Raw genomic sequence first — 15,328 nt, 5'->3', positions numbered from 1 at the left:
GTTCTAATTTATACCTGTGATCTGTGTCTCCTCCAGCTCAATCCCCTATCAGGGTAAAAAGTTCACAGCATTCATTGTTCTGGTGCTCACTGTATGAGTGGCTCTACTTCTACCTAACAGGAGCAAGCACTGTTAGCATGACCACAAAAGCTTCAACAGGAAGAAAACATATTTTGTTATTTTACTTACTTGGTAGGGATACAAAGTGACTCCATTTGTTCTGGACAAAGACCAAGTGCCATCAAGGTACTGATGAGCCTGGATTGCCATGGAGTTGAGAACATTACCGTTGCTGGGGCTGGTGGCCATTTGAAAGCTGACCTTGGCTTGGTGTCCAGGAGAGCCATTTTTCTTCTCCACCCCATTGACAATTCCTAGACTGTTAGGTTTTCCACTGTGTTTGTTTGCAACAAAGCCTGTATAGTTAGATGTAGCATAAGGAGCAGGCATGTATGTCCAGTCCCTGGGCTGAAGGCTGCCCATGTGCCGGGGACTTACTAACGTGGGGATGTTGGAGAGAGGTGGAGGAGAGCCAGGTGAGACATCATAATGTTCCGAGTTGGCAGCTTGCTCCAAGGTCAGCACCATCTGAATGGCCTCTTGCTTTAACTGGTTCAGGTGTGTGGCACAAACATCACATCTGTTGTCCTTCTCATTCCATGCTTTACGAATGGTATTAGGAACTTGGAGCTTGTCATGAATCAAAGAGAAACCTGGGTCCTAAAAAATAGTGAGTAGAAAACAAATAAGAAAACACATTAATAAATCAAAGAAAAGAGAGTGGGACAGGAGAGAAATGTTTAACCACGACTATCACAGTGAAACATGAAATGCACAATCAGCAATAATAAAAAGCCAATTTAGGAGATAAGGTTAGAATGCAAACAAAGGCCACTAGATACACCCAACATATGCCAGCATCAGAGCTGGAAGGAAGGGAAAAAAGAGATTGTGTTGGAAAGAAGAAGTTCTTTTACTGATAAGTGGCAAATATTATCACTTCACTGCAAGTTCCAATGCATTGCAGAGAGAATAAATTAACTTGCTTCACACCACTGCACCTTATTTCTGGCTTGAATGAAATCTATTCTTGTACAGGTGAAACCAAGGGGAACGCCACTAAAACCAGTGGACTTATAGCAAGGTTCATGAATTCATCCACTTAGCAATTCCAGCTTTTGGTACTCAGAACATTCAGGAAATACTCTGCAATAAAATATAACTTTTAAAAGGTAACATTACAGGAAAGATTTGAAAAGAAAGGAAAAACAATTAAATAGAAAAAAAGAAATTAAAACCCCACAGAAGTACCATCACTCCCCCAAAAATCATTTTCAGAATTCCAAACAGGTAGTTGATAAAGGTGTAAGATATTTTAGCATACTTTTCAGCCAGAAAACAAAACCAAAGCAAACCCACTTTTTTGTTCATCAAACGATCTACCACTGCTTTGGGTAGCTGCTAATAACATAAAATACAATCATTTTATTTAAAGAATGGAATGTGTATAGGGTCACTAATTTGCAAAGAGTCATTTCCTTCCTGAAAAGCATAGCTTGAGTGCACAACCATGAGGTCAGGTTTAAAACCACTTGCCTCATATCTTTATTTCACACGTAGATCATTGAATACCAGATGTGATCTCCACAGAGCAATTTCACCCTGATCTGACTACAGGCACTGAACACTGGTCTAAATCACAAAGTGGTGCAGTAACCTGTAGAGCCAAACACCAGTCTTAGCAGGAGCCTATCACCAGACCTGTCATTTAGAGTCATAGAATCAACCAGGTTGGAAGAGACCTCCAAGATCCTCCAGTCCAACCTAGCACCCAGCCCTAGCCAGTCAACTAGACCATGGCACTAAGTGCCTCATCCAAGCTTTGCTTGAACACCTCCAGGGACGGCAACTCCACCACCTCCCTGGGCAGCCCATTCCAATGGCAAATCACTCTCTCTGGGAAGAACTTCCTCCTAACATCCAGCCTAACTCTTACAGTATCCTGCAGTTTTAGAAATTGACAGCAATAATGAGTGTGTTACACAGAGCAAGCAACAGTTACATGGTGGAAATCTTTCTTGGACATTTCACACCATGTTGTTGTGGTTTTGCACATCAGGCAGAGTAGACTTCATCTTCCTTCCTTTAAGCTTTTGAGACTTAATGGTGGATTTTCTTGTGACTACTCAAAAAGATTCCTGAACAGTAGTATCAGAATCTTTTCTTTCCCCTCTCCTTTTTCGTGGCTTTATCATCTTTGATGGCAAATTGAAATCAAACAGGAAGAGTGTGGGGGCAGAAATCACACAAATAAACACCACCCTTATCAAGGAATTTGATGAACCCCAGGCCACCCAAGATAGACAGATCTTATGTCTTAATAGTTTGGTTAAAGGAAAGAATGGGTAAGAGGGTACAACACAGGGAAGAAGAGAATTTGTTGGTAAAAGGTCATATTCATTATGATCTATCTTTATTACACACACAAGCATTTTATTTTCACTGTTTAACTACCATGAACAGCTCCTCAGCATGCTGTGATTAATTGAGTCATAAATCATGGTGCCTCTTTCTGCACAGCAGCACGGAAGCTGAGAGTTCTAGCCCCAGAAGCCCGAGAGTCATACAAGCTGATGAGAAATAACAGGAGGCTGAGATGTGATCATGCCTCAAACTGGTCATTCCAATTTTATATACAAAAGGGGTCAAAGTATCAAAGCATGTCAGGAAGGCAGGAACTGGATTCTATACCATCCCTCCTCCCATAACCTTTGGGAAAGGGACTGGTAGAAATCAGGGGGGAAAGGCAGGATGCAAGTGATGTCAAACCTTATTTTTCATCCCAGGTCATAACTAGGTCAACAGATCACATCAGACACAGACACCCCATCTATGGTGCTGGTTATACAGTGAAAGGATTCTCTACTTCTCCCATAATGAACTAGATGAAGCTACCTACATAGATGAAGTGAAGGCAGTCTTCTTTTCCAGGCTGCTCCACGTCGGTCCAGGAAAAACACTTGCCAGCAATTCCTTCAGCTAGATAGCACCAGAGAGCTAGTTGTTCTTGAAGGTTAACTTTCCCTAGGCAACTGGGCTTGAACCCAGGTAATCATATACAACATTCAGATCCAGCAGCAGTTCAAGATGGAAATTCCTTGATACTATGATAAATATTCCAAGGAAATAAAGCCTTCTCTCTAAAGTAAGCAAATGTCAGCATGACATAAATATTCAAGTAGCACACCAACTCTAAATAGTGCTGGACAGCAGTGAATTCTGCTTCATCTCGGTGTTAAAACAAACATCAGATCATTCTCTGATACAACAATAAACAGCGAGAGAGAAGGGGAACAGGAACACTGTTCCTTCTCAGGAGCAGAAAAGAGGAAAACAGGCACAACCTGAATTGATACTCCCAAGAGAGGCCCTGCTAACCTATCAGACTCTACTCAATAGACAGCTCAAAACTGGATCCAAGTCTGGAATAAGAAACAGAAAAGCCTACAAGACAACAAATTAATTTGGAGAAACTCAGGTTCCAGAAACACATTACTCACACTGTGTTCTCAACACAAAACTGATAAAGCTTTAAAGAGTTTGCTTACTTATTCTGCACTGGGCAGAATATAATTTCACAGAAAAATCAGCTGATAGGCTTGCAAACATTCAGTAGGAAAGAGGCCAGAGTTGGACAGTCATTACACCCTTGCTTGAAGAGCAAGGAAATGCAGCTACATAGCATTTTGTTTCACTATTTAATCTGCAAGTCATCTGCACACATTGCTCAAGGAATGCTTAATAGTTCAATAAACAATATTCTGCTCCATAGACATACAGCAGTATCTTATTCTAGACAAAACAGTGATGGGCAAGCTCCACTAAGCAACAGGAGCTTGAGAGATTAGACTCACTGCTGAAACTTGTGAGGTCTAAACAAACTCCATACTCTGTTGCATGAGAGCAGATTTGCTTGTGAAATCTGAGGTTGACATTAGAAATACCGTTTATATTTTGGCACTCATTCCCAGTACTGACAGAACAAAGTACAGTGACACTGAAAGCTGAAATAGAACTTTAATATCACAAAAGCATTTGGTTTGAGTTCAGGGCAAAGGTTCATGATGGTTTCTCTTATTGCCATAATGGTTCACCGATCTTTAGTATAAACAGCATTACTATAAACTCCTGTTCCTATAATAAACAAATGAAGGCATGTAAGAGGTTTGAAAGCTTCAGGAGATCAGTCACAAAACAAACCACTGCATAAATGCACAAGGCAAGCAATCAGAGTGCACTCTGAGCTTTGTTGCAAGGAGCTTTCTTATACTACCTTGAAGTTTTCAAGCTCAAGTAAAAACTAGTTCCAGCTATGTTTAGTTTTTCATCTTCTCCATTGTAGCCAGACAGCAATTAATCCTTCACCTATGGTCCTGGTCCCAAACAAAACACTCACAAGGCAAAGAAGTTCTGGGTTTTTTAGAGATCCATCATAGAATCATATCATAGCATCAACCAGGTTGGAAGAGACCTCCAAGATCATCCAGTCCAACCTAGCACCCAGCCCTAGCCACTCAACTAGACCATGGCACTAAGTGCCTCATCCATAGGTATGCAGAGGAATTCCTGCTTTAGCTAGTGGAGGTGTACCTGGTGAACAGGCACTAGTTAAGAAACACTCAAATGCACAGACATGTGTACAAGGGTAAATGCAATCCTGACTTCATGCAGGAGGAATGCCACTCCTGTTTGATCATGGACAGTAATGCAAAAAGACCCCCTTCTGTCTCCCATTGTAAACCTATACCTTGCTGCATAGTTTTCACATTTTAACTCCACCACTATGGAAGCAGGTTGTAACGAGAATAGTCCTTTCCTTACTCCCACCCAGCTTTGAGCCCAGCTTCTCAGAGAAAGCAAACAACTACTTCCATCATGAAGCACAGTTTCACATTTATGCAATTCAAGGAAATAAAGGCAGGCAGGCAGAGGCTGGTGGACTGTGAGGCAAGCAAGAAACAGTATAATCAATGTACAGTTTTATGTTACATGGAAGCTAACTGATCACAGATTCACATACAAATACCTCATACACATGCTACTTTTTGCAAACATAGCAAACAGACACTTACATAGGACACACTCTTCAGGTTTGTGCACAACTGTATTTGATTTGGTCAACTATAGCCTATGTGAGATATACATTACAACCCTGTCATTACCCTACCTCAGAGAAAATGCAACTCAAGACCTTCTTGTCAAATTGTATCCTTCAACACCCAGATTATTCATTGCTCTACAGAGCAAAGCAAAGCAGTCAATGTTAACCAAATCAGAGGTTAGACGCTCGCAAGACTCAGAGTTGTTTTGTTTCTGAAATTGTCCAGGCAGCAACAACTGCTGGTTTGTAATCCATCACATAACATGAGAAGAGAAGTAGAAAAAAAGCAATGATCAAAGTTCTGCCCAGGAAGAAATGTGTTTTCCAGATCTCACTCTCCACAGGTAGGAAGTAAAAGAACTAATTAAGAAACATTAGCAGGAGAGAAGCCTTAACCTTGATAAAAAACACATGTTTTTCCAAGACACTACAAACATCTCTGCTCCACACACAATCCTATCAATCCACAGTTGATCCCTATTTAGGAGAAAAAAAAACCCACCACGCCACAAGAACAACAAACCACTCCTCTGTTCTCCTTTCTCTCTTGAGAGTGTATTTTCCAGCCCAATAAAAAGATTATACTTGTAAATTCACTTTACAGAGGCACTTGGGCTATTTTCCAAGTGACTCTGCACCCTAACTTAAACATACCCTATCATTTTTGGGGCTGCTTTTCAGAAATTTGCTGTTTTCAGCATTCCAGAGCCACAACAGTTGAAAAAGCTCCTGTTACAATGGCACCACTTCTGCAAAAGTATGTACAAATAAACTGAAATCAGTGAGAGTTTTCTCTCAAATAAGGGTAACAAGACACATACTGTGACTATAAATTAGCACCAAACTGATCTGAGAACCAGTGGATAAACATCAGTCAGCACTGGACATAAATCAGTCAGCTTTGCTAAGTAAAGACAGACTCATCTCAATTACTTAAAGGGGATAAGACCTCTACTAGCCCAAGCAATCTTTTGGTAAACAAAATCCAAGGCTGCAGATGAGTAAGATGGGCAGTGGCCTCCCTTTTTCTGTTGTTCTGCACAAAGTAACAATCACACTCTTTGGACAAGACTACACTGCCTTAATACTCTCTGTTGTAGAAGATGTCCCTCATGCCTAACACATCTTCACATAACCCATCCATTACCACTCCCAGCTGAGCAAATTAAATTCTCATCTCCTCTGCTGAAAGAGACAAACACATTTCCCTTTGTCCTTCCAAAACTCTCTCCTTTCTCCAGCAGGAATGTCTCCCCCACAAGCACAAACAGTTACAGCATGTTTGGGAGCGAAGAGGAGGCAAGCCTGAACCTTCAGTAGGGAACTCTGACGAAGTAGAGACAGAGATAATGAAGAAAGCACAGGGGAATAAGAAATAAGCTTTTTACATTGCCCTGTTTGCAGCAAGCCCTTATAAAGAGGCTGTCTTAGCAACTGCAGTAAAAACCTCTGCAGCATTGTTGTATCTCACCTCTTTATTACCATTTTGTCCCTCAAATTTGAAGAACAGCTTTCTGCTGCTGACTTGGGCCTTTTAAAAAGGCCATGAGAATGCTTCCTGTGCTACAGTATCTCCAGAACACATTGGGAGAAACAGTTCTTTTCAGGGAGTGTGTGGAAGGGAAAAACCAAATCTTAATCCTACCTGGTGTAGCTCCAGCTACACTACTATTTTCAAGGTGTTCTTTTTGAGCTGGCCTATAGCACTGATTTTTGGACTTCTATAATTTAACGTTTCTCACTATAAACCAGCCACCCTGAAGACAGAAAAATATGCTGCTTTGGCTTAGGCTGTTTTCTTATCTGAAATGCACAGAAAGCCTGAGCAAGGCTCACCTTACCGACTGGCAGCAGCAGGAAGCAGAAAAGAGAAAACCCTGGGAAAAATAGGATTAAAAATGGGGACAGACAAAGGAGAAAAACAAAAACTGTTTCCTAGTTGTTCCATGGCTTATGGCTCTGGTGATGGATCAGCACTGAGAGACTTGCAGCTGTACACATCTGGCACACAGGTGTTTGTTAGCATTTGATAGCTAGACACCAGCCAGATTTTAAATTGGGTTGGGAAGAGATGAAAAAGCAGCAGGAAAATCCAAATATACAAGCCTTGTCTGATGAGCTCTGCTGTGGAGCTGACTAGACCTCTGCAGACCAGACTGAATCTTTGGCCACAGTATATGCTGGGTGAAAGCCTCTGTTACCTCTATGTGGGAGACAAACTGGGCTGTTGTCAAAGGGGCAGAACACATCAGCTCCTTTTTTACAGCACAAATAAGAGGAAACACACACTCATGGCAGAAACCTCACCACATCTGCATGAAAAACCAGCAGCTCCATTCTGTCCTCCTTGCCTTGTATTCCTGCCTGAATGTTGAAGGATGCATTTGCTTTCTTAACCACCAGAGCACAGTATGAGCTTGTGTTCAACTGATGATTCACCTTGACCCCCTAATACTTTTCTGCATCACTGCTATAGGCAGCCTTGAGTCATGCATGAAACCCAGACGTCTTGCAGACACATTTGTGATCCGGTTTCCAGCCATCCCACAGAATTCAGCGGCTGTTGCTTCCTCCTCGCTCAACCAGGAGGCAGCTATAAATTTGACTTAAATACTGCTGGAATTAGATGCTTTCAAGAACTTATACACTGTTAGCTCAGTCAACCAAATGTTTATACTTGCTTCTCACCATAGGGCAAATGTGACGAGACTTTTTTTTCATCAACTCCTTCAGATTGCCATTCACAAAGACATCATTCTTTATTGTTTGTGTCCTGTTACCCTTTCAAACCCATCTGGGATAATCATGGAGCATGACTGAGCTAGGACTACATGGGCCAGACTTGTTTAAATACTGGAATAGCTTTAGTTTTCCTTTCACTCTTTCAAAGTTACCCATTCTTCCAAGCATTGATAAATATAACATCAACAGATCAGTGGAACCTCATTGAGTAAGCAGGCTACAGGAGCAATGACTGTTCTGACACTGTGATGGTTTGGGTGTTTAGAAATCACCCAGAGTAGACTCAGCTGGCTCTGGAAATATGAATGAAGCTTATTATTTACAGCTGGCACAATATACAAGCAGATATTTACAGTAGATACAGTTATAGACAGAAATAGACAAGGGAAAAGGTAATACAGAAACACAACAGCCCTCCCAGAAACCTGAGTCCCCAGGAGGGGCTCCCAACCACCCCTATACCTTCCCCCTATCCCTCTCGACCTTCCCCCAGTCCCAAGGAAGAATGGAGGTTCGGCCAGAGGGTTAGGAAGCAAAGTGGATTAGTCCAAAATGGAGAGTGAGGTTAGAGAGATGCAGCTCAGCCAGCAGCCCAAGCGAGAGTGATGCCGAGTGATTGAGATGCAACTCAGAGCTCACCAGCAGTAGAATCACAGAATTAACCAGGTTGGAAGAGACCTCGAACATCATCCAGTCCAACCTATCCCCCAGCCCTATCCAGTCAACTAGAAGTGACCTTATCTATGTTTTGACTTAGATTCTCATACATCTCAGCAAGCCTATGAGGGAAGTAGACATCACCACTGTTTTCCTTTCACAGCCTGTAATCTAGTTCTTATTCTAGCCTGCTTCAAACTAGCACAGACACACCTCTACATTTTCAAAGTTTAGCTAGCTTTTTGTGTGAGAAGAGCATTACAGTTCTTTGATCAACACCAGCACAGAGCCACTATTGCTACTGTAGCTAGTGGTTTCTCAGACAGCTGCCACATCTGAAGAACGATAACTCAACATAAATGTGAAGGTCAGGACAGTATTTGAGCCACCTACATACTTCCTGTTCTTTTGATTTATAAAGGAGCTTGTAGCAAGCTGAAACCTCTTGTAAGTGCCTTTCAAATATGAGAATCAGATCCCCTTTAATTTAGGTGGGGGGAAAGTGTTTATTTTGTAACTTAGCATTCCCCAAAGAGCTATTCAACAATTTTTTATCACTCCTATTCAGCTTCAGCATATCTACAATTGACAGCAGGGCATTCAATATTTTCTGTCCTATTCAAATAACTTTTGTATCTCCACTCCCCCCACCCCCTGCCACTTCTTTTCTTAAACCAAAACTAAGCTTTTTGCCTCCACTCCACGAAACATTAGTATCTTTAAGCTGCAACAAAATTACTCCTGTGGGGATGGAAACAAATAGACTGATACAGGCAATCGGTGGCTTTGACAACTGCTGGAGACTTTTGCACCTTTGCAAGTCTGCCTTTCCTTTTGGTTTTAGTTTACAAGTTTGTGGAATTTTTTTGTTCACTCAGCTTTTGGAAGCAATTTTCCAAATTGCCCCACCTCACTCTGGTGGTCCAACTTGGTTCAGCAGAGCTACTTTTGCTCATCTTGGATATGCTCTCAACAAGCAACACTCATTCAGAGCCTCTTCTCTGGTTTCCCTGCTACTATCAGATTTCCATCCTTCTCAACCTGACTGGACAAGAGTTGGGAAGGTCAAGGATACAGATTGACTAGAATTAGAACACTGCAAGCCTTAGTGCAGGATTAATTATAGTCAGATTTTACTGTAATTTAACAAAACCATTTTAAATTCACACTTTAAGTTGACTTTGACTTTCATTACATTGAACATGAAAACACCAAACCAAAGTCATCTTAGTCTTAACAAAATTGCATTTAAGATTAAAACCCTGTCTGCTTTATTAAAATCAAATGAAGCTTATCTTTGTGCCACCTGAACAAAAGAGAATGAATTTAGTTCCTAATCACCAGGAAAGTATACCACAAAGACAACAGTCACTTTACAGTAATAAAGTCTCTCCCATACACATTCACAGTCAGAGGCACATGGAGAAATGAACTGTATTTGCTTCTTCTCTGTGTTTCTATTTTGCATTAGATAGATGACATGTAAAAACCTACAATTTGAAACAGGAGCAAGGCTCTGCTCTGCACTGATTCTCAAGTCTTTGTATATACGAAACATTCTGAGCTGCATACAAATCTACTTAATACTCAGTATCAGTTACACCTCACACTAGTATTGACTGAGGGTTTTCACCAGCAGTTTAGCCCAATTGAACTAAAGAATGAGCATCTCAGCGTCTGCAGAGCTGTTAAAGGTCTTTAAAGTTATTTCCTTCATGTGAATGCATTCAGGATTGAAGCAAGTAGGCAGTGTGAGCGCTGGAGCGTTAGCCAAGACTATGGAGAACAGTCACAGATCACTGTGCAAACTGAAGTTGCAGGGGAAAAAGAAGAGAGCCCTACTTGAAGCTGATGGTGCTGATCAGGTGGCATCAAGGAGAGGAGAAATCAAAGCAATAATCTGTGAAAGGATTCTGTATTTCCAACTAGTTTCTGATAGAAGCAATGTGGAGATCTGCCGATGGGGTCAGCAAAGATAAAACTAACCTAAAAGAAAGGTCACAACATCTCTATTAATGTGTCATACACCACCCTGTTTTCCCTAAAAGATTTTATGCTGGATTTTAAGTGCACAGAAATTGCTTAAGAGCATCCTGTAAACAGCTCTGAGGTTTGACAGCACCTGTCTAAAACATCCTCCTTGGTAAGTACCAGGCCTGGAGCAGGATCTGCTTTTACTAGTAATTGCATACTACATGCTAACTGCTGCTTTCTCCACAGACAGCTAACGTCTCCCTGCTACCTACCACACAGGATCTCACTTCAATCTGCTAAATCTGCTATTTACCACCTCCTTCTTACCCCAAGACATTCACTCACAAAAAGCCTGCTCCACTTGCTCCTCTCTCAGAATCATGTCCAAGATCAAACTCCATTTCAGTGACTCAGTCTCTAGGAAATCCCCTTTATTCCCCAGACTTTTAGAAAAGCACCACCACCCTGTTCCTTTCCTGCCAGCAACAGAACATCCTTACTTCCTCCCTTGGTTTCCAAAGCCCTTTATAGCCCAGCCTCAGGCTCACCAGGCCTATCAGGTGCATAGTTCCCAAACCTAGCAGATCACTTTTGATCCTTCTCCTGCCCCTCAGCCACAACACTTGGCTGTGCGCACTAATTTCAGTTTCAGGTTAATTGAGATGATTCTTACACCTTCAGATGTGCATGATGTTATTAATTATTTATATTAACAGCTGGATTTGTTTTATTAGTAATGGGAGCAAAGAAAAATCTCAACACAATCCACTGAAATTTTAGCCTAGCACTTCTACATTATCTCAGAGTGGGTTGTTTGCTTGTGAAAGCTCCTCAGCTTTCATGCAATAACAGACAGTAACCAGATAGCTGTTTCCATTAATGAAGTTATATTAAGAACTAATTACCAAATTGTCTAATTATGGCTTTGCTTAATTTATTTTCTGCACATGGAATCACTTGTAATTATTGCCTGGAACCCCTGCAATGAGATGTAAACGTATCCAAGACTTTTCTTTGGAAGCAAAATCTGTGTACACAGATACACTTTTCCCCCTCTAACATTTTATCACATTATTGATCTGCTATCTCCGTGTTTAACATCTTTCTCGTGTACATAGTTTAGATATTGTGATACTGTTTCTATGCCTGTACAAAAGTATTACAAACAAAATGCACCACAAAAGTTTATAGCTTTGTCTTAGAAGGGGCTCTGTGTGCCCCCAGACTCCATGCAGTCAAAGAAATCTAAGAGTATTAGAGCAGCCATGAAAGAACATTTATTTCCCCTATTATCCAGGGCAGGAAGCAGGAGCACACCTCAGCTCTTTATCTGGCAATAATTTAAGGAACAAAGCTGTTTACAAGTTTCCACTCCAGTTGCAAGATTAGTTTATGTTTGGTTAGTACAGTATAAATATTTGGGGTATGCAAAAGGGAGGAAGAAGAGAAAAGAACACAAGAACCTGAAAAAAAACTAATGCAAGAAAGCAGATCAGCCAGCTCCCAGTGGGAACAAAATTAGTGTGCCACAACTGTCTTACATACAGTGTGAGGATAAAGTGCCATACATGGGACATCTTGTGAGGCAAAGCTCCATTCTTCAGTCTTGGAGCAGATGCCCTGCTTTAACTATGCCAACAGCTCAAGCGGTAGAATATGTGTTATGACAAGCCCATAAAAGCCTTTTTCTCTTAAGTCTGCTGCAAATGTACTGCTAAATTTCATTAAGCTGTCTGTGTGTGACTTTCTGCATAAACTAATCCATATACCTCAGAATGTGTCAGCTTCAATTCAGCACTCTGCATCTGCTGAGGAAATTACAGAGCTGTCAGCCTAACCTTAATGTCATGCGAGATAATGGAACAGATCATCCTGAGTGCAGAGGCACCTACAATATGGCCAGGGGATCAAACCCAGCCAGGATGGATTCAGGAGAGGCAGGTCCTGCTTGACCAACCTGATCTCTTTTCATCACCAGGTGATCTGTCTGGTGGATATGCAGAAGGCTAAGGCTGTGGCTGTAGTCTACCTGGGCTTCGGCAAGGCCTTTGACACAGTCTGTCATAAACTCCTGGCCAAGCTGGCAGCCTGTGGCTTGGACAGGGGCACTCTGCTGGGTTAAGAACTGGCTGGATGGCTGGGCTCAGAAAGTGGTGGTGAATGGTGCCACATTCATATGGCAGCCAGTCACTCGTGGTGTACCCCAGGGATCAGTTATGGGCCCAGTCCTGTTTAGTATCTTCACTGATGACCTAGACTAGGGGACTGAGTCCACCATCAGTAAGTTTGCAGACATCACCAAGTCAGAAGCATGTGTTGATTTGTTGCAGGGCAGAAGGGCTCTGCAGAGGGACCTGGACAGGCTGGAGAGATGGGCACAGTCCAACACCATGAGTTTTAACAAGATCAAGTGCCAGGTTCTGCATTTTGGCCACAACACCCCCATGCAGCACTACAGGCTGGGGACAGAGCAGCTGGAGAGTAGTCAGGCAGAGAGGGACCCAGGGGTACTGGTCGGCAGCCATCTGAACAAGAGCCAGCAGCGTGCCTGGCTGGCCAAGGAGGCCAATGGCATCCTGAGCTCTATCAGGAACAGTGTGGCCAGCAGGAACAGGGAAGTCATTCTGCCTCTGTACTCAGCACTGCTTAGGCAACACCTTGAATACTGTGTCCAGTTCTGGGCCCCTCAATTTAAGAAAGATGTTGAGGTGCTGGAAGGTGTCCAGAGAAGGGTGACAAAGCTGGCGAGGGGCCTGGAACACAAACCCTATGAGGAGAGGCTGAGGGAGCTGGGGTTGCTCATCCTGGAGAACAAGAGGTAGCTTGTGGCCTCAAACTGGGACAGAAGGAAACCTTAGTTCATACAGAGCACAGTATGATTCTGAGGGCCTTGGTCAGCCAGCTCAGAATACCAATACTCCTGAATATTCACAGCCAGGAACAAGCAACATGGTCTCATATTTACCACTGCACTTCTCTGGGCTGGCAAATGCTCCATTTCAATAAGTATGTTTAATGTCAGATCTGTAACATTAAAGGAAGCTCTGGAGCACAGCTAATAACCTCTTCTGTTATTGTCAGCTATTAAAAAAGAACTTCCCAAACTCAAAAAGTAGGTACCAGTTCAGGACTGCTGAGTTTGTTCAAATGTACTCACACTGTGAGGCTGTCACAGCCTCAAGACTCTGAATCCCATCCTCTGCACCCTCAAAGTCCTAAACAGTTCAAACAGTGGAAGAAACACCAGGGCTGGGTTGGAAAGTGCTCTCATCAAGGTCTTAAAGACAGCACTCAGAGCTGAAAGAGGCAAAGTACTCCCCTCCCCACATCCATTCACTGTGAACAGAAGCCTCAAGCCCCTGCTCTGGGACCACAGGGGACAGACACATAACAAGCCCTTGCTGCCAAACGGCACAATGTTGCTGGTCCCCCCCATGACACTGATCTACAAGTGTGGGCTGAGAACATGCCTCCCTCGCTGGTACATTCTGTCCTGAATAAGCCGACTGCTGACAAGCCCAAGAGGGGATCAGCCTCTTGACTTGTGTGGTCTGATGGAGGCTAGGATTACAAACCTTTTTCCAGAGAGTCCCCAGGTGAGCCACAGGATTAAAAATAAAAGAGAGAGAGAGAGTTTGAAAAAATAAATAAATAAAAAAGGAATTGAGGAGTGGGGAGAAAGCTTCCAGTAGAGCCTGGTAACACTACCCAGCCTCAAAGGAAAACACCTGCCTCAGGTTACAGCATCAGCTAAAAAGCTCTCTGATCAGTGGGAAGGAGAACTGATTTCCAACCTTTAATCTTTACAAAGACACTGATCATGGCTTCAGACGAGAGTTCCTGATGTACCCATTCATAGCATAACCAATAGGGAAATGGGAATGGCATCAGAAAGGATGAATCTATCCGTTCCAGAGGTAGTCACTACCTCTATGGCATTACTTTTTGAGTACGCTGATGAGGCGACCCACCTGCTCCCTCTGCTTGTAGGAGGTGACTCGAATAATCTACAGAGGAACCTTCTGTAAACTCAGGCTGCAGGTTTTCCACTACTTGGTTCATCTCTATGGTGATGGTTTGGGTGTTACCCACCCCCCCACACACTCTTTGGAAATCACCCAGACTAGACTCCACCAGCTCTGGGAATTGAATGAAGCTTATATTTACAGCTGGCACAATATACAAGCAGATATTTACAGTAGACACAGAAATACACAAGGTAAAAGGTAATACAGAAACACAACAGCCCTCCCAGAAACCTGAGTCCCCAGGAGTGGCTCCCAACCACTCCCTTCACCTTCCTACTACCCCTCTCAAACTTACCCCGGTCCCAAGGAAGAATGGAGGTTCAGCCAGGGGGTGAGGAAGCAAAGTGGATTAATCAGAGAAACAGAGGGTGAGGTTAGAGAGAGAGATGCAGCTTGGAGCTCACCAGCAGCAGAAGTGCAGCTCCCTTATCTATGGTTTTGGGCTCCTCAATTCAAGAGAGATGTTGAGGTGCTGGAGCATGTCCAGTGAAGGGCAACAAAGCTGGTGGAAGGCCTGGAACACAAACCTTATGAGGAGAGGCTGAGGGAGCTGGGGGTGTGCAGCCTGGAGAAAAGCAGGCTCAGGGGGGACCTCATTGCTGTCTGCAACTACCTGAAGGGAGGTTGTAGCCAGGTGGGGGTTGGTCTCTTCTCCCAGGCAACCAGCAACAGAACAAGGGGACACAGTCTCAAGTTGTGCCAGGGGAAGTCTAGGCTGGATGTTAGGAGGAAGTTGTTGGCAGAGAAAGTGATTGGCATTGGAATG

At 42.9% G+C, this 15,328-nt stretch overlaps 1 protein-coding gene across 2 annotated transcripts in view; it reads right to left on the bottom strand.

Moving 5' to 3' along the window:
• KIF26B (kinesin family member 26B) overlaps positions 1–15,328 on the bottom strand; it is a 261,494-nt gene that overhangs the window by 176,087 nt on the left and 70,079 nt on the right. For both annotated transcript variants that reach the window (XM_064158678.1, XM_064158680.1), the window contains exon 3: positions 190–720. In XM_064158678.1, coding sequence (XP_064014748.1) covers positions 190–720 — 531 coding nt within the window. The remainder of the gene's footprint in view (positions 1–189; positions 721–15,328) is intronic.

The sequence above is a fragment of the Pogoniulus pusillus genome, chromosome 18 (genome assembly GCF_015220805.1).
Source record: "Pogoniulus pusillus isolate bPogPus1 chromosome 18, bPogPus1.pri, whole genome shotgun sequence".
In the NCBI taxonomy this organism is placed as follows: Eukaryota; Metazoa; Chordata; class Aves; order Piciformes; family Lybiidae; genus Pogoniulus; species Pogoniulus pusillus.
The sequence above is the reverse complement of the archived record's forward strand: the minus strand, read 5'-3'. Positions and strand labels throughout refer to the sequence as shown.